The sequence below is a fragment of the Stegastes partitus genome, unplaced genomic scaffold, assembly GCF_000690725.1.
Source record: "Stegastes partitus isolate 25-593 unplaced genomic scaffold, Stegastes_partitus-1.0.2 Scaffold1559, whole genome shotgun sequence".
NCBI classification, from domain to species: domain Eukaryota; kingdom Metazoa; phylum Chordata; class Actinopteri; family Pomacentridae; genus Stegastes; species Stegastes partitus.
The window spans coordinates 71428-98290 of NW_007579290.1; the positions used below are offsets into that span (position 1 = coordinate 71428).

General features: G+C 42.8%; 2 protein-coding genes across 2 annotated transcripts in view; one reads left to right on the forward strand and one right to left on the reverse strand.

The window, feature by feature from the left end:
• Nucleotides 1-13044, forward strand: emilin2b (elastin microfibril interfacer 2b). The gene is made up of 9 exons (XM_008300562.1): nucleotides 1-249; nucleotides 413-538; nucleotides 1462-1643; nucleotides 1779-3512; nucleotides 9702-9911; nucleotides 9983-10036; nucleotides 10122-10160; nucleotides 10238-10354; nucleotides 11752-13044. Exons 1-9 carry the CDS (start codon nucleotides 131-133, stop codon nucleotides 12081-12083), a joined length of 2913 nt encoding a protein of 970 aa, XP_008298784.1. The 5' UTR covers nucleotides 1-130; the 3' UTR covers nucleotides 12084-13044.
• The window catches only part of LOC103371295 (phosphatidate phosphatase LPIN2), a 21589-nt gene continuing 7261 nt past the window's right edge, over nucleotides 12536-26863 (reverse strand). The window contains exons 2-20 of the mRNA XM_008300561.1: nucleotides 23624-23824; nucleotides 22018-22113; nucleotides 21630-21916; nucleotides 21440-21556; nucleotides 21143-21266; nucleotides 20599-21031; nucleotides 19793-19892; nucleotides 19388-19575; nucleotides 18482-18575; nucleotides 18298-18367; nucleotides 18129-18212; nucleotides 17845-17924; nucleotides 17277-17433; nucleotides 16169-16317; nucleotides 14983-15069; nucleotides 14742-14894; nucleotides 14150-14264; nucleotides 13940-14043; nucleotides 12536-13827 (exon numbers count right to left, since the gene is read on the reverse strand). Coding sequence (XP_008298783.1) covers nucleotides 13683-13827; nucleotides 13940-14043; nucleotides 14150-14264; nucleotides 14742-14894; nucleotides 14983-15069; nucleotides 16169-16317; nucleotides 17277-17433; nucleotides 17845-17924; nucleotides 18129-18212; nucleotides 18298-18367; nucleotides 18482-18575; nucleotides 19388-19575; nucleotides 19793-19892; nucleotides 20599-21031; nucleotides 21143-21266; nucleotides 21440-21556; nucleotides 21630-21916; nucleotides 22018-22113; nucleotides 23624-23815 — 2775 coding nt within the window. The 5' untranslated portion in view covers nucleotides 23816-23824 and the 3' untranslated portion in view covers nucleotides 12536-13682. The remainder of the gene's footprint in view (nucleotides 13828-13939; nucleotides 14044-14149; nucleotides 14265-14741; nucleotides 14895-14982; nucleotides 15070-16168; nucleotides 16318-17276; nucleotides 17434-17844; nucleotides 17925-18128; nucleotides 18213-18297; nucleotides 18368-18481; nucleotides 18576-19387; nucleotides 19576-19792; nucleotides 19893-20598; nucleotides 21032-21142; nucleotides 21267-21439; nucleotides 21557-21629; nucleotides 21917-22017; nucleotides 22114-23623; nucleotides 23825-26863) is intronic.

The following is a 26863-nucleotide window of genomic DNA, read 5'->3' on the forward strand; positions in this document are numbered from 1 at the left end:
AGGACGCTGGAAGGAGCTTGTTTAGATCTGCGCACCACAGAGAGGGAGCAACCCGCAGAGCCTTGACTGATCTCCAGACCACAGACTTCCACTTCTGATTACCATCTGAAAGCATTTCAATATTTCAACAATGAAGCGCGGACTTCTTCACTTTTTAATAACTTTCCCTCTCATCAGTGGGTCACCTTTCCAGTACAGCATGTTTCAGGGGAACGCGTATTCTGGCACCGAAACACGACAAAGGAACAAGTGAGTAAAACTGGATGTGTGTGTCATTTATAACATGTCTACGAGTTAATGAACAACCCGTTGGGTTTTCCTCCTATCTGTGCGTAATGGTAAGCAATGGATACGCGCTGCAGCCTTCTTCTGCACGACAACAAGACGCGATTTAAAAAGTCCTTTTCTGCAGAAACTGGTGTGCCTACGTTGTGCACAAGAACGTGAGCTGTGCCGTCGTGGGAGGCACGGAGAGTTTCATGCAGCCGGAGGTTCTGCCGTGTCCACCGGAGCTGCCAAACTGCGCGCAACAAGTGATGTAAGTTCCCAGAAGTGCTGGACATCGGGTGGAGGGTGGATTTGCTTTGTCTTTGTCTGTACTTTTTTTGCAATATGAAACAATACCGATTTCATTATTATACAGTTGGACGAGATCTCTAAGTGCAAATTGCTGTTATTAACACTGATAACAACTTCACAGCGTTCATTCAGACTTTCTGTGCCTACAGTTCTTGTAACATTCCCATTCGTTAAGCACATGTTCTTGACCTATTTCTTGTTTTTAACTTAAGGTCAAAAGTAGCCATTAAAAAAAAAAAAAACAATATCTCATTATTGTGTATGTATTCTTGCATGCATTCATCCTTGTAGTTTGAGTACAAAGTAACTGGACTTTATTTTTAAGTGAAGCCTCCAGGATTACCATGACCTGGATTACTGACAACCTACACAGACATCAGTATTTCACAATGCACTTATTTGCTTTGTTTTTGTCTCTTAAAAAGCGTGAATAAAAAAATTGAAGTAATTCCTTGCAGAATTTTTAAGATGCAAAGCAAAACACATCATAGTCAGACATCTGTGTTTATGAATGCCAAACACATTACTCTGACTCTCCCTCTGCTTGGCCTCAGTCTCACTGAGCAACAAATACATTAATGACATGTAGTTAATCACTGGGTGGCAGGCCTCGTGAGTGGAAGTGGTGGAAAGTGTTGAGTTGCTTCCTTTGGACTGCGTGATTAATTAATTGCTAATGTGAGCTGCGTTTATCTTGTCCTAATTACCAACAAACTGATTTTACTGCTCTGTTTATCAAGGTTTATGTTGTTTTACTGAGAGGGGGAATTGGTCTGAGTCGAGTTTTTACTTCTGTTGTTCATTAGTCCACAATCACATGGTATGATAGATCCTGTAGTTATAACCTGAATGTATTTACATCTTTGTGTGTTGTGTTCCTAGATATCAAACACATTTTAGGCCCATGTACAAAATTGCCTACAAGACTGTAACAGAGCTGGAGTGGAGGTGCTGCCCGGGGTACCAGGGCCACGACTGCAGGGAGGTGAAAGACATGAAGCTACTCCAAGTGGAGCGTTTGCCTCAGGCTCCCTCCGCCTCTGGACATTTTCCTGCTCCACAAGGTGAAATACATGACTAGAATATGAGCAGGTCTTGCACAAAAACAAGTAAAATTAGAGTAACTTCTTTAATAGTGTCAAAAAAATGCATTAATGTTCCTGATATCTAACTGTCTCACTGTTGTTTTTTTGGTGTAGCTCCAGATCAGCGAACACATGGCCAGAGAAACCATCCATGGGGAGGGGCGGGGCAGTTTGGAGGTCAGACAGGTCACAGGCCAGTACAGGCTCACAGAACATCCCAGAGTCCACAACACCTGGAGGAGGAGGTGCAGCGACTTTCCCAGATGGTCCTCGACATGCAGGCGAGAATGACAGACATGTCCTCCAACCTGAGACTGGACTTCCAGGAGGATGCCAGTAAGATGCTGATTACGCTGGTAAATAACCTCAAGCAGCCCGCCAGTGCACGGGGCGCCGAGACCGAAACCATTCAGGTGCAGGACTTCTCGTTTGATGAGGGGACGCTGGCGATGGACGAGGTCATGAACAAGATTAACCAGGTCTCACATGATCTGGAGTCCAAGAGCAACACCCTGGAGGACCTGCTGGGTCGTGTCAGCCACCATGATGGACAAATTCGTCTGCTAATGGAAGCTGGCCAGACTCCGCTGTCCACACCTCATCCTGCCCCCCCAGTCAGCAATGCAGACCTGCGGGCCTATCTGGACGATAAGATCCGCGCTCTGAGAGAGGAGTTGATGGAGGGCATTGAAATCAAAATGGCAGACTTGAAGAACTCCTGTGATTATAAAATCATGTCAGTTCAGGAGCAGTGTGAAGGACAGGAACACAACTACCTCAGCCTGGCCGAGCTCATGGACTCAAAGGAAAGTGACCTCCGCAGTGAGATCCAGGACCTTAAGACCAAACTGACTGATCCAGGAAAGGAAGACAAGCGGGTATCGGACTCTGTTGTGGCTCGCGTTGAGAACCTTGAAATCCGTCTGAACTCATCAGACGTGACTGTAAAGTGTTGCCACTCTGTCGAGGAAAAGCTGAGGACGGAACAGTCGGATGGCATTAAAGATCTAAGGGACACTCTGGAGGACAAGCTGGCCTCCATGGAGGACCGACTCACCACCCTGTTGATAGACACAAGCACCAACTCTCCATCGGGGGGTCAGCCAGAGAGACCAGATGCTCTGCAGAGGGACGTTAGCTCTCTGAAGGGTTCTGTTCAAACTCTGGAGGACAGACTCAATGGCTTGGACCAGTTGTGTTCAAAAGAGTGCAAAGCTAATTTGACTGTTGTAGAAGACCTTCAGCAGGACTACCAGAACTGTAAAACTGCTGTAGATGCTATGGAGACTCATCTAAAATCCCAGATACATGGCAGTGGAGCTGAGAACGTACACGACGAGTTAAGCTACATTAAAGGTCGTGTGGACAGACTGGAGAGCTCGCTGTCAGATGTAGTCCAGCAGACACTAAACTCCACCTGGGGACCGGTTAAAACGGGGACTGAGCAGGAGGCCAAGGAGCTTTTGGAGCTCCACAGAACACAGCATCGGGAGCTGAGGCAGCGGCTGGACGAGCTGGGCAGGGAGGTGAAAGCTGAGGCCGATCGCTGCAGGGAAAAAACGCAAGATGTGGAGGGGGAGGTCGCCCACATGGACAGCCGCATCGTTAATGTGGAGGCTTTATGCAACAAGCTGGATCCTATCTCTGGTAGCCTCCAGAGGATCAAAGAGGGGCTGAATAAACACGTCACTGGGTTGTGGACTTGCGTGAACCAGCTGAACGGCACGGTTAGAGCTCATGCTCGAGACATCGGAGGACTGAGGGGAACCTGTCAAGCCCTGCAGAACCACATCTCAGACGTAGCCAGAGACCTTCAGCTGCTGACCAAGAGCTCTCCTGGGAAACAAGGTAAGCGGTCTGTGCAGGAATCCAAACATCACCTGACACTTTGAAGGATTGCCTTGTTCCCAGTCACACTTTCTAACTCATGAAAGAGGAAATAATTCAAAAATACACATGGTCCCGTACAAAAAGCTGCTGAGGATGCTAACGTTATCTACTGGTGATGTGGTTTAATAAACATTACTGCCTCAGTTCACTGACTATTCTCTACTTTTAGCTTTCCTGTAAATGCCACTACTCGTAGTCACATCATCTCGCTTTAACCCTAATTTTCCAGGTTTTCGTCAGGCCAAAGTTGATTTACTGGCCGCAGAATTTTCAATAGTCTGAGATAGTAATCAAATAGCTGCGATACATCCCGTCCTTTTAGATCATTGCCTGGGCCGCAGCTCATTTGTTTATCCCGGGCTGACGGTGTTGTTGGAGAGGCTGAACTGTTGGACTGCGCTTCAGTGTGTGAGTGAGAGGAAGTTGGATTTTCATTTAACCGTGTTCTCAGTTAAAGCAGGCGGCCTTTATTGAACACACATGCTTGATTTAATAGACCCCACTTGTGTTGAGCAATGCCTTGGCATGAAGAAATATTGCTCACCAGGCTTATTTGTGCATCCAAGTGTGCATTTATGTGCGCGTTTGCCAAAGAAAACAAAAACGTATACCTGGGTATATTACATTTTTGGGGATGTAAAGTATTTTCATTACTTTAAACGAGAACATCAGGGTGATCTCGTTGGCTGAGCCTTACGTGGATCTGTTGCCATTTGTTTATCATTAATACTGGATCTGCTCGAGAGTGTAGATGCTCAGATCAGCGCATATGTTGCATACCTCTCGTATGAGTCGCTAATGGTGCCTGTGAGACCGAGCTGGACTTCAGAGTTGTAAACTAGACGCACACCCATAATGTTTACGAGCCGGGGCTCTCCCTCTGGGACCAGCTAGTTTCAGTTACTGCTTTATGGGGCAGGTGATGCAGTCAGAATATAACAGGAGGAATCAGATAGTTCTCGTTCAGTCGAAGTGAGACTGAAGGATTTGCATCAAAATCCTCTGATTCATCCGTGCAAGCTCTGAGATGCCAGTTTGCTCATTTTCACCACTCGGCCTGCGATGACTAAGAGCTGTTACCACCCCATGGTTTTTGTCGTTATGTGGCATTTAATTCATCAATCTGTCATTGAGAAGTTTTGCAAGCGAGAGCACACTTATTCATGATTTCCACTCGCTCTCGGAGAAGCTGGAGGCCTTTCTGTTTGTCTTTCCTCTGTCAGCTACCTCATCCTGACATCTCCCGCCCTGCTTATCTGAAGAGACTGGAAAATGCCGCCTGGAGGAGTCCGTCCAGATAGAGCTGCACACAGCTTATCAGGGATCCCCTCGCAGGGACCGCTCTTTATTTCAGAGCCAAGTGTGTTCCGATGAGGTGCTACTGGACCGACATTTATATCGCCCCATTCCCTCACAGCCTCTTCAGTGCTTTTATGTTTTTTCGCTTCCTTCTCTTCAGTCCCATCTGCAGTTTTCTCACTTTTTTTCCCTCTCAGCGTCCATGGCTGAGTTCCTTTTCTGCTGAAATAAACACTGCGAACACTCAAAGCTGCACCGAGGTCCCAAAGGCCATCCGTCAATATGTTTACCATGATGTCATGCCAGTTGTTAACCTTAAAAGAGCGGGTCAGGAAGAGAACGAGAGGAGCTGTAATCTGTCATTGCATGCTAACAGTTCAAGAATGAATTTATTATTGCTTGTGAAGTCATAAAAGAAATGCCAGTGAGATTTTGTGTGACAGTCCATTTTTCATTCAACGGCCACAGATTAATGAAGGAAGTACATCACACGGCTGATCGTGTCCTCGAAGTCGCATAAAAACTCATAAAAGTTCATTCTTGACTTTATAGTTGTAAAGTTGTGACTTAACCCTCTGAAGCCAACCAAAATCACCAAAATCACCAAAATCACCAAAATCACCAAAATCAAAAAACTGTCAAAACACAGAAGAATGTCAGATTTCCAGCTTTCCTCAGTCACTGAACCAATCAAAACACCCAAATCTAAGACTGAAGTAATCATTCACAGCTTTCGGTCCAGATTCTGTAAAAAACAAACAATTCTGTGCTTCTCAGAACAACAGAGAAACTGTTCATGACTCCGCTGAGACCAACAACTATGTGACAAAAATTCACAAACTATTCTCCTGAATTTGGCTAAACCGCACCTGTGGGCACTTAGAAAAATTATGTACATGTTGATTCCATTTTCTTAAAATTTCAACTTCATTATAAGTGTGTCATCCTGTAAAGAAGGTGTTTGTGAGTTCTCTCTACTTCTAGCTGGGGTTCTGCTGTTTACATAGATGTGCAGGACGAGTCCACAGTGAGTGAAAATGCAACACGACTGGAAAAAAAAACACTCAAACTGCTTCGAGGGTTACGAGACAGACTGCATTCTTTCATAATTTTCATCCATGACAAGTTAGAAAAACTAAGCACTAATGAAGATGATGGGATGCAGTTGATGCTTCTTTGTTTTTAGTCAAAGTTAGGCTTCCCTGTGGAGTCTTTTGCCGCGAGTAATCATCCTGCACAGTCAATGCGATACACTTTCTCTATTCCACCGTTTTTAAACGTAGCCTGCAAAGGCAGTGAGGACGACTGCAAGCTAGCGATGGATGTAAACATGGCATGATTCTTATTAAAAACTCAGCTTTACAAGTGTTGTGCGAGGAAACAATTACTTCCTGCACACTGGTTAGATGTCTGCAGGGAACACTGAATGTAAACAGAACTTTTGTTTACAAGAGAATCTGACATTTAGCTCTCAGGTATTTTTTTGCCCATTCTTGATTCTCTCTGGGAAATCAAGAGCAGCGATGAAGGTTTGTTTCTCTGTCTGTCAGCTAAGAATATGCAGAAACTACCAGGCCAAATTTCATTAAACCTAGTGAAGAGGTGGATCATGGGCAGGAGGAAAAGCCATTAAGTGCAGATCTGGGCCACTCTGGGTCAAACTGTGGAAGAGGGCCTCGGTGGAGGATGTGTCGTCCCATTTAACATGTTTTTAGTAGATTTAGGTCACTAGTATTTACATGTGGGAGCCAAACACTACAAAGTGCCGTTGTGTTTGATAAGGAGGCTCACTTGAAACAGCTAAAGAGCTCTATTATGGAAACCTCTTCAGATAAGAACGCATGCTTTCCTGATTCTGACAAGTAGTTTGGCTCGTGGCTTCATGACCTGTGGGAGATAAGGTGGACGCACTGCGGTCAAACACGATAACCCCGCCAACCTCGAGCAAGACGGGACCCGACTGAAGCCCTCAAGACCGATAAAGTCTTCAGGATTGCTGCTGCTTTAAGCCTCATTTGTACCCGCTCGCCCTGACTGAGGAGGTGTTATTTGTGCAGGGTTGGCGTACGAAATATATCAATCTCCTTCTTCTCTCTCTCTCCTGAGTTTTGCTTGGAGCGCTGAATTCTGAGACTGGATTTATGGATTCTTAAATCAAAGCCCGAAAAGCCCGGCGTGTTTTGGTGACTCATAAAGTCAACATGCACCAAATTGGCTGTGCGGTCATTATTATGTGCTATGTAATGTAGAAAGTGGCAGTTCTTGGGACACAAGGGGCCGTTGTATCCAGCAACAACAAAGGGAGGATTTCCCATGATGCCTCGGTGGAAGACTGCAAATTTGTGGTGGACGGTAGATCCAGCTGCATTTGTTTACGGCTCACCTCTTTCATCAGGACCAACACTCTCACTTGCAGACATGCATCCTGCCCCTTTTATCCTGGTGGCAGTAGGTCTGAAATCAGTTTTCGGATCAAAGTCTGCTCGCATACCTGGCTTTATATGAGGAAGGACACGGCTGAGAAACCAGACAAGCACATGTGCGTATTCGCAGACTTACCCCCTGTGCAGTTTTACAGCTACTCACCGGTCTCTCTGCACATGTTGCGTTTAACAGGCAGACTTCCCCGGCTTCTATGCTAAATGACCCTTCGCCGAGGGGTGAGGACAAGCTGTCTGGTGATTGAACATGTGGCCGTGCCTCGGTATGCTGCTGGTATTCCTTTTATGTGCTGGTTTCCCCTTTTTAAACAGCAAAATTGGGGTCTGTTTAGTAGCCCAGAGAGCAGCAGCAGCAGCAATATGCCTCCAAGCACATGGGGGACAGATGATTAGCTGATAAAGTCCGGGATTCTTCTCGGCTGTGGCTCTCAGGAATGCAGTCGCTTACAGACGGTGGCTATATGATGGCAGATGGAGCAGCGGACTGTCATTTACTCTGTTTATGTCCCTAATAACAGGCTCAGATAACCACTCACTGTTAGGCTGTTAATGACACTCAGCAGGAGCGCTGCCATAAACTTTAACACAAATTGCATGTTTCTTGCAAGTGAAAATTACATATACAAGATAAAATCACACCGTACAATATGATGTGTTGTTCCTATCAGGTTTGTCAGGCTTTTTGTTGATGCAAACACACTTCAGTTTTGCTTCATGTGAAACAAAGACAGTGGGAAAAAAATACCGGAAGCATCTTGACAGGAGAAAATTAAAATGCACTATATATTTTTTTTTTATTGTAGTTGGTGGTAGAGTTGTATTAAAGGTGTGGACAAAACAAATGTGTCCACTGCTAAGAGACTTTGCTGTTTTGGTTAAATGCAGCATCTCTAAAAAAAATGTGCAAATTAAAAGAAACAACAGAAACTTTCCCCAAAATATGGGTTTTACATGCAAAACACACAAATGTCTCTTGTTATATTGAGAGCGAAGGCTTTGTTATGCTTCTGAGGACTGTCGAGGTTCCTTACTGAGCATTATCTGTTTTTCTTTCAGCCATCAGTCAGACAGTCAGTATATGACCTCACTCTAGTTATTGTGCCTCCTCTCATTTTAACCACCAACCAAACAAATCAGTGCGAAGAAGTTCTTATTTTACACCAGTAATTTTATATTCATTTATATTTTAGCCACTTTCTCAATTACATTTCCAGAAAACATCTGGTATTATGAATAATAAACATTGCAATAAACTGTAAAATGATCAAGACAAACACTGTGACAGAAACTTTGATCTACTTTGACCCGCTCATATTCAGATGGCTTTTCTTTGTATCCGACAAGGTGTGGGTTTGTCTGTCTGTTGTGTGCGTACACAAGATTGAAAACAATATATTTAAAAAAATAATAGACACTTATCAGTCACCACACTGGCATTGATCAGTGCAATATTCTGCAAAACATGCTGAAAGTGGGAAGATGGGCAGTTAAAAAAAATGTGTCTCTTAAAGTTTATGAAGTATATTTAGCTAAAAATGTAACTACTATCTTTATATATATATATCATGCTAATAAAATTTCAGGCAAGTCAGAGATGTTGGAGCAGAAATGAGATGATTTCAGATGTAATGACCGACGTGTACTGTAATAAATCACGTTAATGTTAATAATACTGACATTCTGACATGTTGCTGAGTCATTCCAGTGAGTCAGCACAATGATATGCTCGGTGCAAGATCACTTCTCCAGTGCAATAATTACTTTTTAATACTTTACAGCATCTTTGCCAGCTTGACTTTTAATATCACATGTGATATTAGTTTTCTACTTTTCTATTTTTTTCTCCCCCTGCCAGGCGCTGGTGTTTCACTGTTGTATTCTTAAGCTGCTGTAATTTCTTCAGTAACATCTGGCACAAGAATTCCCTTCAGGATATAAACTGGTCTATCTCTTCTTATCTCATCTTATCTTCGTAGGGCGCTGGAACTGGCATGCTTGGATGGAATGCGGCTATTTAATGATATAGGTTAAACCAAAAGTCTGCTTTGAGCAGGATTTATCACTGAAATCTGTATAATTACAGTAACTAGTGCATTAAAGGTGACATAACTATGGTCGTGTGAACGGTGATTTGTTTTAATGCCGTTACATCACCAGCACTGACACTCCAGGATGAATGGGAGCATTAGAAAGAAACTTATCTTCATAAAAAGTGACCTCCGCTGGCATTCTGTGTGCGTAATTTTAAGGTTTTGACTGGGAGAGGCGCTCTGTGGTGTTATAATGGTCAGCTTCAGGAGTCGCTGTGTAAGCAGCTGGTTTGTTCGCATATCTGACCTCCAAACATCTGTGCCTCTCTGACCTGCAGCCTCTCCCTCATCGCTCACTGCCTGTCTGCTCTGTTCAGGTGTTCAGGTCGGACTGGAGGACGCGGGACTTCCTCAGGGCTCGACTGAAGGCCTCGCCGTGCCGATGGGCCCCGTGGACGCCTCCCTCCCTCAGCCACCTGTGATGGAGACCGGAGAGGCGGGCCCCCCCGGCAAGATGGCTCAGTCCAAGCTGCCCAAAGGAACCGACGGCAGCATGGTGCCTGTTCTGGGTTTTGCCGGAGCTCCAGGTGAGCTTGCGGCCACCTGTGCAAACACTCAGCATCATTCTTTTGTCTCATCTTTTTGTTTTGTTTCACAGCTTCCCCACTCAAATCCACCGACTCCCTGAAGACCAGCACGCCTCTGATCTCAGGTACGTTCCCTTTTTTTAAGTTTTAGTGCTACATCATACCTGAGCTGTTGAAGAATGAGTGAAACTGTTTTTATTTGACCCACAGTAGTGAACATGCCCCTCAGACCTCCACCACAGGATTCAGGTCTGAATTTATTCATTATTCAGCTTCCTGCCTCGGCTCCTGTCGTGTTTGCTAACGTGTGATGTTCCTGTTTGCAGGTGACAAGGTGTCGTTCTCAGCCGGTCTGACTCTCCCACCGTTCCAAGGAGACGTTGGAATCATTCGATTCGACAAAGTGCTGATCAATGATGGAGGACATTATGACCCTCACACAGGTATCCGTTACTACGGTCACTCTGGTCCAGACACGGGAGCATAAAACTACAACTTTCCTTCCTCATTTGAGTCTCTATAGTTCTGAGTTTAGAGTGATATTTAAAAACTGCTAACAGCTGTGTAGATGTTTTCATTAACCCTCTGAAACCCAAGCAGTTTCTGGGCATTTGTCACATTTGAAAAAAAAGGGAAGAAAAAGCCATGTAAAGTTGTGCACCTCTATGGAAACAGACAACCTTGAGTAGAAGTAGAGAGAAGGCAAAGGTATCGTTTGAGCAGCATAACTGTTGTGCCATAAATTATTTCAAATAAAAAAAATAATTAAAAAATAGATTCAACGTGCACATCATTTCTTTTGGGGACCACACATGCTATAGATGACTTCTATCTCCTGTCTGCTCTGTGCAAACACAGCCTGCAGTTCAGTCGAGTTCAGTTTTTTGTTTTTTTTTTACAAAATGCGATTACTGCTAATGCTTTTTTGGTGAATTGAAATTAAAATCCTACATTTTAAAATGAGACGTGTAGAATAAAGTAATTTCAGTGAAATATCACAACTTTGAGCTTAGATGATTAGTTTAAGATCCATCAGAAGGTCAAAATCCAATCATTCTTTCTGTTTTTACAGATTCTAGCTCTGATAAATCAATCAATTAATCGACAAAGCATGTGAAAAACGGTGAATCATTCAATCACAGTTACCCACAGACCCACAGTGGCGTTCCTCTTCTGTTTGACAAACAGCCTTAAACCACAGAATGCTCAACTTGGAATGACAGGAACATGAAAAAGGAAGTAAATCTTCTTATATGACAAAGACAGACTCTGATAGTTGCTTCACAAACTGCTTAAAGAACTCATCATCAAAATATTAGTTCTATTTCGATTGAATAACTAATCTGTAGCTCTATAGTCAAGGTGAACAAAAGGAATAGTAATGGTAGTGCTTTTTGTGGGCGCTGCAAGATGCAACACTGTCATCTTGGAGCATCGACCAGATAGTTACTGCTGCTGGATTGTTTATGAGGTGATCATGTGTGTATTATTGACATGCATGTTTTGCTGGTATATCGTGACACTCCCAGTTCTCTGGTCATTGATTTAACCCTAAAAACTTATGTGTCTCCAAGTTACATCGTTTTTCCATGAATATCTACTCTCCCTGAATTAAAATGTCGACTTCCATACAGATAAAAAGAAAACATTAAGGCCTGCATTAGATTTGAGCAGCTTCACTACAAAACAAAAATGTGAACCTCATGTTGCCATAGGAACAGCCAGAGGATCCTCTGGAAATCATGAATGACTGCAAAATTTACTGGGAATCTATCTAGTAGTTGTAGATGTATTTGGACCAGAAGAATCAGTGCATTAAGAGCGTCTCCTGTGCTTCCAGGTGTCTTCACAGCTCCTACAGACGGCCGCTACCTGGTGACAGCTGTGCTCGCAGCCCAGCGAGGCGAGAAGGTCGAGGCCGTCCTGTCAGTGTCCAATCACAGCATCCAGAGGCTGGACTCTGCAGGTTTCCTGTCCGGAGCCGCCGCACCGCTTCCACATGAACAGTGCGGCTGCAGCAGCTCGACCTCACTGAGCCTCGTTCTGTCTCTGAGCCGAGGAGACCGAGCCGGACTGGTCGTGACCGCAGGAAAGCTCGCCGTCTCGGCCTCATCTGAGATCCTGTCGTCTTTCAGCGTCGTGCTTCTTTACCCCAGCCCTTCGAAACGGTAGCTGCTCCACTCCCACACACAAAACCAACACGTTAAATAAGCCACAGGTGGAGCTCGGTTCACGGTACTGGGGATACACGGAGGAAGGGACGATGTGTTCACCAGAAGGAAAAGAAAGAACGTCTCCTCTCATGGGTACTAATATATAGGTTCAATGCAATTATTTTATATTGTTTTGTTTTTGACTTCGCTCTTACAGATATTTGCTTAAAAATGTCTAAGTTTCCCCTTTAATATTTAAAAGCCAGGCACCAACATCACTTTGTAGATACAACTTGTTGGTAAAAACTTGTAATTCACCGACACAAACACACATCAGTGACTCCAAATGGCATTACATAGAAATATATTCATAGCTGGAGACTTATTGTACCTGCAAACCTGAAAACATGTCTTCACCTCAAGTTTTTAAAACCATGTTGGTGCTAAATGTACAAAAAAAAAGCTTCAATCTTTTAAATACAGTGGTTTTATTAAAGCATCATCCAACATAAGACATCAGTTCATCAGTACAATACTGTACAAACATTAAATATTCTATGCTTAGAGTTTATGTACAGCAAAATCGACAGTTTTGGCGCTCTGTAAAAATGATTCACGTTTTTAAATCTCACCTCTCAAACAGTCCCAACATATTTATGAAAACCTCCAGACATCCATTGTGCTTTACATCTTAATGTAAACCGGTTTACGAGGAAATCACAACAATCTACAGAAACAGACCTGAAGCAGCAGCAAAATGGGTCCTTATTGAAAAGTGAACTTCAAAAACAAAACTATGAAAATACTGTGTGGTTTCTTCACACAAAGTCGATCACTTTCATAGAAAGAATGCAGTAAATTTGACTGTTACTGAGCGTGAAAGTAATACAGACAGACAGACGTTCACATCCTGCAGTTTTCACAACAGCAACATCTGGCAAAGAGTCAGGATTCATCAAAAATAGTTGGACACTCTAATTTAAACTATTGATTTAAAAAAAAAACTTACCAAATAGCAGCTATCTACACATCAGAAAGTGATTTTTTTTTGTCTAAATTGCACTAATGCAGTTAATATCTATGAGCACACTTTACTTCTTAGCATATAAGTGCAAAGTCCTTGAGCTTTGGAGCAGAATACATTAAATACGACGGTTACAGAGCGAATGAGGCCTTAAAGGACGACACACAGCTCCGATACACCGTGTGGTTCTCAAAGGAGCACTACAGTCAGTAGTTTTGTTCCACGTTGGCCAGTTTTCTTCACCTCCGCTGCCTAAATAAGTGCTGACTTCTATGTACTGTAACATAAACTGTGCAAATGGCAAGAACGACACATTCGTCAGAGTTTTGACACAAGCCAAAACTAGTCCGTGTGGCTCCGACACAAAGATTACAAGTGCATGAAGGGAATCAACCCCTAATTGAGAAGATTGTGTTGCGCATAAAAAAAATATGGGAAACATTCACATCTCAAACTTTTCCACCGAAGCAGAATGTGTCCAAGCCGACATCAGCGGCCGACAAAACTGACAAACGTCATCGGTATTGCACGAGTGCGTTCAGTTGGAAGAGAAACTCAGCTGATTTCAAGTAAGAAACCCGAGGATGTTTTGAGTCAAAGCAGCTCCTCGAAGCAAACCTCGGCGATGGGCTCTCTCCAGTAGCAGAAGGAGCTGAACTCGGGGCAGCTGAAGGTGGCGTTGTGTTGTGTACTCCGTAAAGGAAAAACATGCTCCACCAGCTCACTCAGCCGGCTGTATCTGCCAAATATGAAAAAGAAAAAAAAAGAGCAGTGGAAAAACAATAAACGTTTGTCTGGGAGAAACAGCTGACAGACGAAAACAATGACTCCACTGATGGGTCATTACTTACGATGTTTTATTGCCTTTGGCTTGTTCCAGGATCAACTCCCCTTTGGGATTCACTGTAAATATCCGGCACACGGGCACACCCACTTGCTTATAGGCAAACACATCCTGATGTACGGGAGGAACAAAAAAAAAGACAGCGAGGATGATTTTCTTGCTGTTTCATAAAAATGTAATCTGCAGTGATGAGAGAAAACTCAAACATTACACTTACGCTCGCTCTGTTTCCGAAGGCAGCGTAGAAGGGATGTGTGTTTGGGAAGAAAAGGTTCTTGATGTCTGTGAGGCATTCGATCTTGAACTTCTCAGGCTTCTTTTCTATGATCTCCCTGATGAGAGGATTTCAAACGGATTACTGAATTAACCTCCGACCCGCTGCTACTGCTGGAGACGCCTGCTTTTAATGGAGCTAATTTGTTATGACTTCGTAGCTTACTGAGCATCTTAAAGGCACAGGATTATACCATCAACAGTAAATAAAATGCTGCGCTATGTTCCTACTTTTTGTAAATTCTAGTCTTCACAGTGTGACAGCTGTTGAAATAACAGTTTTATCGCAAAGTCAGACAAACAAAACACAAAGCAAAATGACTGTCATTTGCGTTGTAATAAATAACTTCCTCGATGGTTTTTTGTTTTGTCTCCACTGTAATTTTGTGGAGGAGTCGTATCCGTCTCTGTCGAAGCTGCTGCTGCTAAACTCTGGTTGCCAGCAGAGCTCGATAAACATCTATTACCTAAATCCTGTGATGACTCTCAGATGGAGTCGTCTTGTTGTCGAGCATCGGAAACGGAGGGTTTCTTACCTGTGGAAGGCAGAGAAGAGGCTGCTTGGAGAGAGCATGAGGGGCCCCTGAGGCAGGAGGGTCCCTCTGTCGTTCACCCAGTGCAGATAGCCTCGAGTCATGTCAGCCATGCCGATGGCTCGGGCCGAGCAGTACAGGAACTTGTAGCCATTCCTGCAGCGGTCAGAGAGTCTCTGGTTAAATCCTTTGCTGTCTTTATAACAGACGGTAACAGAGTGTGATCGTGGGAACTGTTTCTTACTCGTGCACTGAGTGGTAGAGTTTAGCGATTCCCTGGTGAGTCCAGTCTTTACCGAGCTGAGGAAGGATCTGACCAAACACGTCTGATCTGAGGGGAAAGATTAACATGACGGGAACAGAATTAGCTGATAATACAATTTAGCCGAACACAATTGTAGATTTTTAGACATAAAAGAACGTCCAAATGAAGTCACTCAATGCTGATTAAGCTCATCTGTTTTAGTTAAACTCTCTGTAACTCACAGGACACTGGAGTTGAAAGTCTGCTTTCTGTGGTGACATTCACACATTAGCACACTGGTGATGTGTTTTACATGAACCAGCAACAAGAAGGAACTGAGGAGTAGACTGCAGTGACCAGGAGTATAACAGAGTCTGACCCAGCAAGAGAACAAGAGAAGCTTCTGATGCTTCAAAGAAAAAATCATTGTACAGAGAAAGGATTATAATCTCAGGAAACAAAAACAATCCATGATGTCATAATGGCAGTATTTGCTGCCAGAAGAGGGCGAACAAGTTCCGCAATGCAGGTTTAATTATATATTTTCTCTTTTTACCAAATGTTAGTGTGATTAGAATATTTTAAACTCTGTTAGCCGTCCCTTTAAAATACGTGTCACATGAATGATGCGTCAGCTGCGACAAAAAAAATGTCAGAAAGCTCCAAGATGATGTTAGACCAAGTTTCAAATACTGTCCACGCATCTGTAGGATGTGTCATCGCTGCTGCATGATGGAAAATGTTAGAGGAACGGAGTGGGGACACTGCAGATGGCAGGTTTTTTTCCAAGACTCACCAGACGCTGGAGCTGGATAAGTCATTTCATTCAATCACCAGCCTGCTGTGATCTTAGAGTTATTTAGAATACTGTCTGCCTTCACCGTATTTGTTGTTTGCATCCTGCTAAACCAGCTGTTTTATAACATATATAATGATTTAACATGTTAAACAAGAGTGATAAAACAGGACCAGCATGCTATAGCTGATATAGGACAACCGCACTGCCAAAAAGTTCAGGGTGGACTCTAAAGTTTCCGTTCTGGGAATAAATAGACTGCTCTCATAGTAAAAGTTTGCAGTGAACTCAACTGAACATTCTGTGCCAAATAGAAAAGTACAGCTGCGAGGACTTTTCCACCCTGAGAGTTAATAGAACATAACAAAGAGGTGTGCGCATTTCCCGTACTTGGTGATGGTGCCATCGATGTCGGAGATGATGACCTTGTCGTCCCAGTTCCACAAGTAGATGGTTCCCTCGCAGCGGCACGTTCCCTGGTACTGGGTGGTGATGCTGAAGGTGACGTCGTTTGGTCCCTCCCTCAGCTTCAGGCTGGCCTGTCAGAGACGCAGATTCCAGTTTAGACCCACATTTAGTTGAGGAACATGTTCTCATTTGTGTTAGTTAAACGTCAACCAAAGAAGTTTCAGAACCGTGAAAAATCAGTGGAAGGTAGCAACATGATCAAAACAGAGTATAAATAAAAATACAAAAAAGTGACAAGCCCACTAGAGGCTGCAGTGTTACTGAGAACATACTGAGCTAATTTCACACCAAAATATTCTGAAAATTATGCCTCATACACAAATTTGCCAACTTGATCTGAAGAACTGGTGAATATCGTAGCAGGTTTCTATATTTCTTCATTAAGTCTGAAGGCAGTCTGGGTTTTCATATGCATTTTGAGAAACAACCTCATAGAGCCCAATAACATCTGTTGGCAACATTCATGGAAGTCTGACCTTTTTGAAATACATCCAGAAGGACCAAAATATCAACTGAATGAACAATAATGACTCTTCATCAGGTTTAAAAACAAAATAAAATAAAAGTCATTCAGTGACAGACGTGACAATCCTTGAAGATCAGCTACTTGGATTTACTTTTCCTTGACTTTGCATCTCACTCTGTTGATTCTCTCGTTACTTTGTTTTATTTTTGTCCACTCTGTCACTATGTACAGTTTCTATGTACAAGTGTGCGCTGCTCTCTTTGTCTCTTTGTCCTGTATTAAAGCATTTATTTCCATGTCTATCTTTATATAATTCATCAAGATGAGATCTCACTACTGTTGGCATAAAAAGCTAAACACAGTTCTCTTTTTCCAGGCTGCAGGGAGTCAGTAAACAAAACTTACTGTTGTTTTATACACAAAATAAATAACCAAAGTAAACAAAAAGCTCTCCTCTTGCCTCTTTTTCTTCAGGCTACAGTGTGCATAATCAGTGTGACTCAGATTGATGAGTCTACTTCTGTCCTGTCCTAGTTAATCACACAGCTGACTTCAGTCTCTTACTATCTGGGCAGACGACAGGCGGAGGGATTTCTTGTAAGAGTGACACGGCGCCGGCGCCGGGCCTTCTGTCTGCACGCGCTCAGTAGGTGTCAGAGCAGGAGCCACGGCGTTCAGCTCTTTAGTCTCGTCATCGCTCGACCACTCGGCTGCTTTCTGCCTGCAAGAGAGAGAACACAGACCAGAGAACTGTGTCAAGACCGGAGCAAACTGTGCATTTGGCCAGAAGAACGTTGAGTCAACCAGCAGGGAAATTCACTGACACATTTATCCAAGATGATGTGATTCAGGGTCATTTACAGTCAGCAGAGGGCAGCAGACCTCCTCAGCTGCTTCCTCCTTTTACACTGAAAACATCCTTAATGATTTCCATCACTGTTAATCTCCTGGTTCAAATGATATTGTAAGAATTTATTTGGGGGAGATTCTTAATGAGTTCATGAGTCATGGATTGACAGCACCGCTCGCTGACTAACACACACTGATCCACCGTCTGTGCAACATGTTTGCCCAACACTGCTGCGTCGGTGTGTGACTGTAGTGTTGTGAGGAAGCTTTGTTGCTGACTCACTGTGTTTCTGGGGCCTGGTGGAGGGCCGGACTCTCTCTGGTCAGAGACTCCTGTCGCTCTAACTTGGTCTCTGACGATAACTGAGGAGAGGATGAAAGATCATCAGACTTCTATATTTTCACATTAATAGCTAGAAATAAACACCAACACGCGGTAGAAGATTTGACATAAAGGCTCTTTTATGAGAGTCTTTACATAATAATGCAAAACAGTGACGTGCTGATCATCTGTCTGGACTTATTTACAATGCAAAGTCACTTAAATAAAGAGGTTCTCTATCACACCTGTTTCACGCTGCTCTTCCTCCAGAACCACCAGCGTCCAGGCTTCTTTGGCATTTTCTCCTTCACCCAGGCCTCCTCTGTCGCCTGCCAGTCGAAAGGAAGGTTTATAAGTAAACAGGCCCGATGTGCAGATAGAAGCAGCTCAATGTAAACACAAACTAGAAGATACCTTTGGCAAGTTCTTCTGGAAAGCTTGCATGCTAAGTATCAACGGTGCTGCCAGCGTCCAGTTGTAATACCTGGAAAATAACGTGTTTTTTTTTTTAGCTATCGCATGCAAATGATGCAATTTATTATTAATTATTCATTAAATAAAATTGTAACGAGAGTGCTAGGGTGTAAGAAGACCTCACCTGTTTGCGATTCTAACCACCAAATTGGGATTATCGATGATTGCTGGATTCTCTGCAAATTCGTTGTAGGTGATGATGTGCTCCATGAATTTCTCTGGAAGCGGAGAGACGTGAACGTTTAAACAAAACACCATCTGTGCACAGAGGCTTGTGAGTCCACAATATAATGAATCCTGCTTATTTCACTCTCATAAACCACAACGTCAAAGCTTTATTTTTCACACACAAGTAACATGAGTAGTGAAATTCAAATCAGCTGCATTTACATAAAGTCAACTTAGGACGCTGAAACCCAACAAATCAAAAGATTCCCTCTGAGAAGCTCTGGTAGAAAAAAACAACAACTCCCTTTTAACAGGAAGAAAGCTCCTGCAGAACAAATTTGGATGTAACAGACTAACAATAAGACTTCCAAATGAGTAACGGCTAAGTTTAGGTCTTGTGTTGATTAGTAAGCTTTTGTGAAATATTGCTCCCACTCCACCTCCACTGCCATTAATGTGACTGTGTGGGGTGGATTCAGTCAGGCTCAAATAGTTTTCCGGCTAATTTCAGTAATAAATAAATGTAATCACCAGCTATCAGATCATTAACGGATTTAGACAAGAGAGATTAAAAAAGTATTAAAAAGAATAAAGATTTAAGATAAAAATGTGTGAATAAATGTCAAAAAGTAGAACGTACATACGCCATAAGTGCATGTATGCAGTATATGTGGGCAAACATGCCTTAGATTGTAGTTTTCTCACCTCTAAGATACAAAATAGGTTCATGATCTGTATGAGCAATACAGTTTTCAGATTCTATTTGGCTTTTAGAGGGAAAACTACTGTTCCCATTAGAGTTTGACGTCTCTACCAGAGTTCCTCCACTTATTAACACCTGATAGCAGAGATCATTTGTTACCTTTAGGGATCTCTGAGTTCTCTCCGACGCCACCGCACAGCGACAGCGTGACGTCAGGCAGATCGCCAGCAGAGTCGGACAAACACTCGGTGCCGCTGTCTGCTGCTGCGCTGCCCACCGACTGGGGCGACTGGGATCCAGAGCGCCGTCCCGTCTCCACCCAGTGTTTAGGAACCTGCTCAGACTCACTGAAAAACAGACAGATGGGTCATGTTCAGACACTAGAGTCACAGAGTTGTAGAAGTCGTTGCTGCCGTATTTATTTCCTCCAAAATGCACAATAGTTCACTTTATTTTCACCAATTCTGAGGTTCTGTTTACCAGTAGGGCTGGATAGCAACAGTAGCACAAGTACTGAAATGAAATAATCCTAAATTCAAGCTGAAAGAATTCTTCAGTCTGCACCTTTTTGGAAAGTACCGAGCAGCAACGTCAGGTTCAAGTACATTCAGGTCTTCCAGGTAAATGTCTTCAGGTCCCTGGTGTTGACTCCTTTTCCTCACACCTTTAAAAAAGGAAAGCCAGAGACACAATTACTTAGAAATTGCTGACTTCATTTTTTTCACTTCCTTTTTTTTTTTTAAACTTCTGCTTGTGAATGCAGAGCAGCCCAAACAGAGACCACATCCTTCCTGTTACCATTCACATACATTTAGACTGGGTGCTACCTCCACGTACGAAAAGACTTTCCCACGTCATGTTAGATGCACAGTAACAACTACTGACGTTAATAAATATGTCTTCAGTATTTCTTGTTAAGCAGATGCAGATAAGCTTTAAATGTGTTCTGAAGTATACTCAGGCTCTTTTTTTTCACATTCTAGATTTATTGTAATTGGATTTTTCCTTGGGAGGTTTATTATACTCACTCTGAGACAGTTCTTTTCTCCAAAGCAAAGCAGTTGGATTCTTTATTTCTATCATTTTTGTATGTTTGCAATAAATATTGTGCTTGTTTTTCTAAAGAAAGTGAGAGACCCGCTTTGTAGTAAACAAAAATGAATCCCCATCCCAATAACTTTCATTTAGCCCCTAGAAGGAAAAACCAACAATCTACATTAGAAATTGTACCTTTCTACTCCTGTTTTCTGACATCTATCCCCAAATGTATTGCCTTGAATGATCATTTCTGAATCCATACTTCTTCAGTAAAGAACAACAACCTGCAGAAGCTATGAGACACTATCAGAGTGATGTCTGAAGGAAGTTACCTCTCCTCTTGTTGGGTGAGTCGGTGACTTTAGGGGAGGCTCTTGTATCAGAACAAACAGCTGCTGAGTCTCCGTCTGGGTTACTTCCTCCGTTGGCCCTGCGGCTTGGCGGTGAAGACGTCCACCTGGTTTTGCGCACGTTATTTGTGTTGAGTTCTGAGTGACTTGGCTTTGAGGTAAAGCTGCTGGACATTAAATCTGAAAGTGCTGGTTTGGGCTCGGTGATGTTCGTATCGTGTAGTGAAGCTTCAGGAGGCTGCGGTTTGATGGTCCGGGGCTCTGGTTTTACAATGCTGCAGATGGAATCTGCTGTTCTCTGTTCTCCTCTTGAGTCTTCCTCCATGGCTTCTGAGCTCAGAATAACCCTGAAGTGTGTGTTCTCTGAGGGGGTGATGGTCAACTTCTTTAGCTCCAATTTGTCCTTTTTGTTGATCTGGAAGCAAAACAACAACAGTAAAATATACATACATATCTTTGCAAAACAATCACAGCAAGCCTTTAGTTATGTGTAAGTGAGGATAATGTCTGAGTTAATGAGCTGTACCCTGGTGGATTCTGGAAACTCCCCCCAGGTCCACTGCATGTGGGACTCGGCCCTGAGCATGCTCTCTGTCGGCTTCACCATCAGCTCAGAGTCGCTCTTGGGCGACATGGGCTCGGACACGTCCCTGATGTAAGCAAAAACAAACACATTTCCACTGAGTCAGCTCTAACAACCTTGTGGGAATGATTTGTTTCACTCATATCTGTCTGCTTTGATTAAAAAAAAGACCGTCTTCTTGTTCCTCTGTGCTGGCATTAACCATGTAAATATTAAATGTGCAGAGTTAAGGCGGCTCACGTTGTGCAGGGAGACCAGTCTCCATCAGAGAAAGGATAACTGTCCCATTCAAGGGCGGTGAGCGGGGAATGTTGCCTGTGGTCCATGTTGTCCTTCATCACTGACAGTGAAGATGTTCTGATGACAGGAAACCACAACATTTACAATACAGCTACATGACCAGCAGATCAAAGCACACTCGTCTACTCACCGTCCATTGTGTGCACTTTGCTCTTCATCAGAGCTGAGCTCACACAGCTCCTGCTCCCCTCCTGTAGATGTTGTCGTTTGCTCCTCCTTGCGTGGCTCAGCTTTGTGTTTCCTCCTGCGTCTCTTCTTCTTCTTGCCGGCCGAGTTGGCGCAGAGTTGGAGGTTTCCGGGGGACGGGTCATCTGGACCGAGAGGCTGGCTGGTCTCCACACATCTGGGCTCTCTGCTCCTGAACAGAGCCTCCTCTGTGGGGATCGGCGAGGTCACCAGATGGGCGGGAACGACCTCCTGTATTAGAGAAAATATTAATAAAAGGAGCAACAAATAATTTATCCCTCCTAAAAGATCCAATTCTTCGTCATTTTCATCATATAGTGAACATAACTCACATTATTTTGCTCTGTCTCCTGCACGAAAAAGGCCTCTCCATTGTCTCCAAGCTTCATGTGGAGCTCCACGGGTTCTCCATTGATCTCAATGTCGATCTGCAGAGTCAAACAGCACACTTCAGAGGACACTACACACTCTGTACGCTGCTTATTGTGTACCAGGTCACCGTGTTCTCCTCAGATGGCCTCAGGTTTTAACAAGCTCTAATAAGGCTCCAAAGAAAAGTACAATGTGTATGTTTATAATACAGCTCATAAATACCGTGCCACAGATTTACCTGAAGCTTTAGAGCTAAACAGCTTTCTGTGGTTTCTATTCACGATTTAAACAAACAGGCTTTAACTCAAACCGTGCTGCCTCCCTCGGTGGAATTTGGTTGTTAAATAGGTCAACAACATAAACAACCATACAGCATGTAGCATGACTGTGTGATCTATTTATTCCATCTTTAAACTGTCAGACAGACAAACTACAGTAGAAATGTCTTCAAGGTGCTGACATTTAGTTCCAAGATAAGCTCTTGTTCTGTTTTTTCCTGCTTGGTTTCTCTACAACAAAGAGTAACGAAGATGCTGTTCAGCCCCCCCACGTGATTTGCAAGAATCAGTGAAAGCATCGTCTCTGTCAACCACAGACCTCCTTCCTGCACCGTCTGGCTCTGCTGTGCATCTACAGCACAGAGAAGACTCTTCTGTAAGACGGCTTTTTCTGAATGGGATGAATCTTAGCAAGTCAGGAATAAGAGGCTGAACAGAGCTTCGGTCTGCGCCTCCTGTCTTCGTCCACATTGACCACTACGGCGTCTATAAATAGAGAGAAAGTGCAGTCTGCTCCTGTGGGAAGCAGTGAGTGGACTGGATGGTAATGTGCTTGAGATGGAAGGAGAGGGCAATTAGAACACTCTGAAATGGTTGGATCAATGTGCAGACTTCGATATCATTAAATTATTAGAGATTGAGATCTGTCAAGACTGCAGGAAGAGGAAAACATTATAGTGTACAAGAGTGATTTCCAAACTTTTTTTTTGCTGGCTGCACCCTCACAGGCCTGTCATATGAGCCTCAGTAGCCCTTTATCAACCTTTAAAATTAGATTTTAACTACCGTAAATAGTGTTACCTTTCATTTTGATGCAGATTTTAGGTCAGTTTACTATTTGGAGGCAGAACCTGGATGTTTTAGCCACAGATCCATTACATTTAGCTAACTAATTCCACATTGTTTTCCCATTCCCAGTAACCACCACTCCATTTTCATTATATTAGTACCAATATTTGGCTCCATACTGTCACTATTTAGCCATTACTCCATCTGTTTCAACCATTTAATCATTGCTTTTAGCCTACCTGTTAGACTTCTAGACTTTTTTTTGCTAGCTGGTGTTCATAAGTTAGTGCAGCAGAGTTTAATTTATATTTAATCAAATTACAATTTCAGATTTTTTTTTAATTAGTTAGACTATCTATCTATCTATCTATCTATCTATCTATCTATCTATCTATCTATCTATCTATCTATCTATCTCGAATTGTCCGTAACTCAAAAACATAACGATCGTGCTCACATCTATTATTTATCGTTTCCTTTGAGCGTTACAAACACTCACCACTTTCTCTCTGGAGCGCAGCACTCCCAGTTTTCCAAAGCGGACGTGGAAAGGGGAGCACTGGAACGTCCCATCCGGCTGTCGCACCACGACCACGTCGATGCATCCCGACAGAGTGGCCTGATTGATCCCTTTGTACAGCTCCTTCACTGTCACCAGCACCTGGCCCGCCAGCTGCCCCACATAGTTCATGGTGTCCACCTGGCAGCAAAAATACAATCGATTAGCAGTTGCAATGACGGTATCCACGCTGGGTTTCTAAGAACTTCTGCTTCACCAGCCATCTAAACGTGATCTCGCCTGAATTAACAGCAGAATAAAACCATGTAATCTTTTTTTTCCTGTGTCTTACTAGGCCACCGTCCCTGTAGTAAGGCTCCTGTTGTTCAGAATAGTCTGCAAAGGAGATGCAAGCTGGTCCCTAAACACAGCGGCTCTGTCCCATTTTCCTCAAAAGAGTCCTGAGCTGATCGAGACTCAATCGGGGCCTCGGCTGCAGCAAGCAGCAGAGCAGAGAGGACAGAGAGTTTCTGTCTCCACAGGGAACACAAGCCACAATCAATGGGCCAAAACTGACCCACTTTGGGTAAATATAGTCAGCTAACGGAGCTTTTTGGCACGATTTTTTGTTGTGTGTATTCTCTATGTTTTAAAGGGCTAATTTTGTACAGCCAGTAATAAATCTGTGACGGTTTAGGGTTGTTTTATTGTTCTAGATTTGATCATTTTTGTAGCCACATTTCGCTGCAGTAGCTCGTATATTTCAGTTGTCAGGAAAACTCTCTGACTTCTGCTGCCTCAGTTTTCGTGCAGGTCGTCATCAGCTGCACCAACCCTGCAGCATCACCTCAGCTACCCCATAATATAATCCCCCATAATGTCTTTGTGACTCTCGCGTCCCCTGTACTGCCTCTCTTATAAGCCACAGACCACTTTGCTTGAGAAAGATAATTTTAGCTTCTTGCTTAATGTCAAACCATTTACTGCTGACAGCGGTACTATTAATATTCTCCAAGGTCGTCTCACACTATTGTCTGTCTGCTCATTTCTTACAGCAGAAGCTAGACGATGAAATTCTTTGTTTCATTCTTTGGTTAGTTATGAATTTGAACACCAGCAGAACGATCTCATTCAAAACAGACAAGAACGCAGAAATGTTCTTGCATGAGGTCTGTTTGGTTCGTGACAAACTGGTTTTCTATCCAGTGAGCCGGTGCTCCACTGATCCAAACTGGGTCACTACTGGTGTTACTGTGGTACTGTAGCGGGTTCTACTGGGCTTCTGTATTTGTGCATAAAGTGCCGACGCCCCCTCTTGACGTCACATGATAATATCATCACAGGATGTAAAAAGACACTCAAGTTTGATTAAAATAAGAGGTGCTGGCTCTTATCCAGGTTGTTTCCTCCTGACTGGATCCTTGCTTGTGTTGTATCTGCTCTCAGATGTACGTTGCTTTGGATAAAAGCGTCTGCTAAAGGAAATTGTAGAATTGTAATTTTTTTTAGGGTTTTTGTATACGGCAAGAATTAGAATGGACTTCTGCAAAATACAATTTTAACTCAAGGTGAGAATAAATTAAATAGGCACAGAAGCATATATGGACCAGTCCAATACATAAAAATAGAAGAAAATGAGAAAGAGAAGAAAAAAACCTAAGAGAAGAAAAAAATAGAAATCCACACTTAAAAAAAATGTTTTAAAAAGAAAGAAAATTCACGTTATATAAATATTCGCATGATTAGGTTTATTTTGTGTACTCTGATTATAGGTATAAGGTTTCTTTTTTTTATCAGACAAGGTAAAAACAGCTCCTATCTAAAAAATAATCATTGTCTGATTAAAAAAAAAAAAAAAAAAGAAACCTTATACAAATATTGGTCCTATAGTTGTGATGTAAACAATCCAACTTTTTTCAAAAACTTGTCCGGCTGCAGTTTGAAAGTAACTCTTTCCATCCAACACTTCACAAATAATGTCAATCCAATCATCTACTGTAGGTATTTCCATTCTTAGCCACAATGTCTGATATTGGCTTTCCTGCCAGCTGCACTTAAAATCTGTAATAGATATTAAATATTAGCGGTGATGGCAGGACACTGAAGCACAAATGAAATGTCTAAATGAAATACTTTTGGTAAAATCTTATGATCCTCCTGCCAGAAAGAAACTATCAATGGGCAAGACTCAAATATATGATTTGCCTCAGAAAATCCTCCACTAATGCAGCACTTAGAAGATCTGGTACAACGTCTGTTTAGAGTTGTTGTAATGACTTATTTCATGAGGCTTTTCCAGCAAAACTCTCTCCATAAAGCTGAACTTACAGTTTTCCATTTCACATAACTTCCCTCTTTCCTGTATTTGTTTCCTCTTCAGTGAATGACATTTTGAGATGTTTTTTTTTCCATTCACATGCCTCGATGAAGACTTTCTAGCAACATATTGTCTATGAATTTTTGCTAATTTGCTCTCCCTTAGTTGTTCAATATAATGCTGGAATTTATTGTATATATTATATTATTCAAACCAAATCGTTTCTTCAGATTCTGAAGATTCCTCATGGACCCTCCCTGGTGAAGAACAGTGTGACATGCTTTCAAACTTCAGTCCCATCCCTTGAAGCTTGTATCTGATCTTTAAGGTGTAAATCAGGGCTATATTCACATCATGTCAAAACTTTTATCGCTTCTCTTAAACGGTTTTCGGCTTCCGTCTTATTTGAGAGCTAAAGTGATAAACGTATTCATTGGTTTCTGAGATCGATTAAGTTATTCTGCTCAGACTTTTCCTCGATTACAGCTTGTATCTGACATTCCTCTGTTATATCTACAGGAGGTAAAGCCTTCCATCAGCAATAACCCACGTACTAGCCTTTAAAACATGCCATGCTTCTGGTGTTAAACCCATCCAGAACGTACTGCCGCTGCACTGAAAGCCTCCTCTTATATCACAAAAATAAAACACAGACTACAACAGACAGCTCATCACTTCACACGAGGCTTGAGTGGTTCAGGCTCAGCGCTCACGCTGGACTATAAGAGGGTCGATTCTATCATAACCTTTCTGTTGAACATGTTTGTCACAGCTGCTGGGTCAATGTGTGAGGAGTCAGAATCAAGTGAAACGTGACAGATAGCAAGGTTAGTCACATCGAGATAGATAGAGACACAAATGGAACAGGTTCAACTCTTATCTGTGCTTTTTATAAACAGAACTGTCACTTCAGAAACGCTCGA

What these genes read in the sequence shown, in the direction of transcription:
- emilin2b (XM_008300562.1), top strand. Translation starts at nt 131, where the DNA reads ATGAAGCGCGGACTTCTTCACTTTTTAATAACTTTCCCTCTCATCAGT. An exon ending in ACATTTTCCTGCTCCACAAG is followed by an intron (nt 1,644 to 1,778) that starts GTGAAATACATG and finishes TTTTTGGTGTAG; the next exon opens with CTCCAGATCAGCGAACACAT. An exon ending in GGGTTTTGCCGGAGCTCCAG is followed by an intron (nt 9,912 to 9,982) that starts GTGAGCTTGCGG and finishes TTTGTTTCACAG; the next exon opens with CTTCCCCACTCAAATCCACC.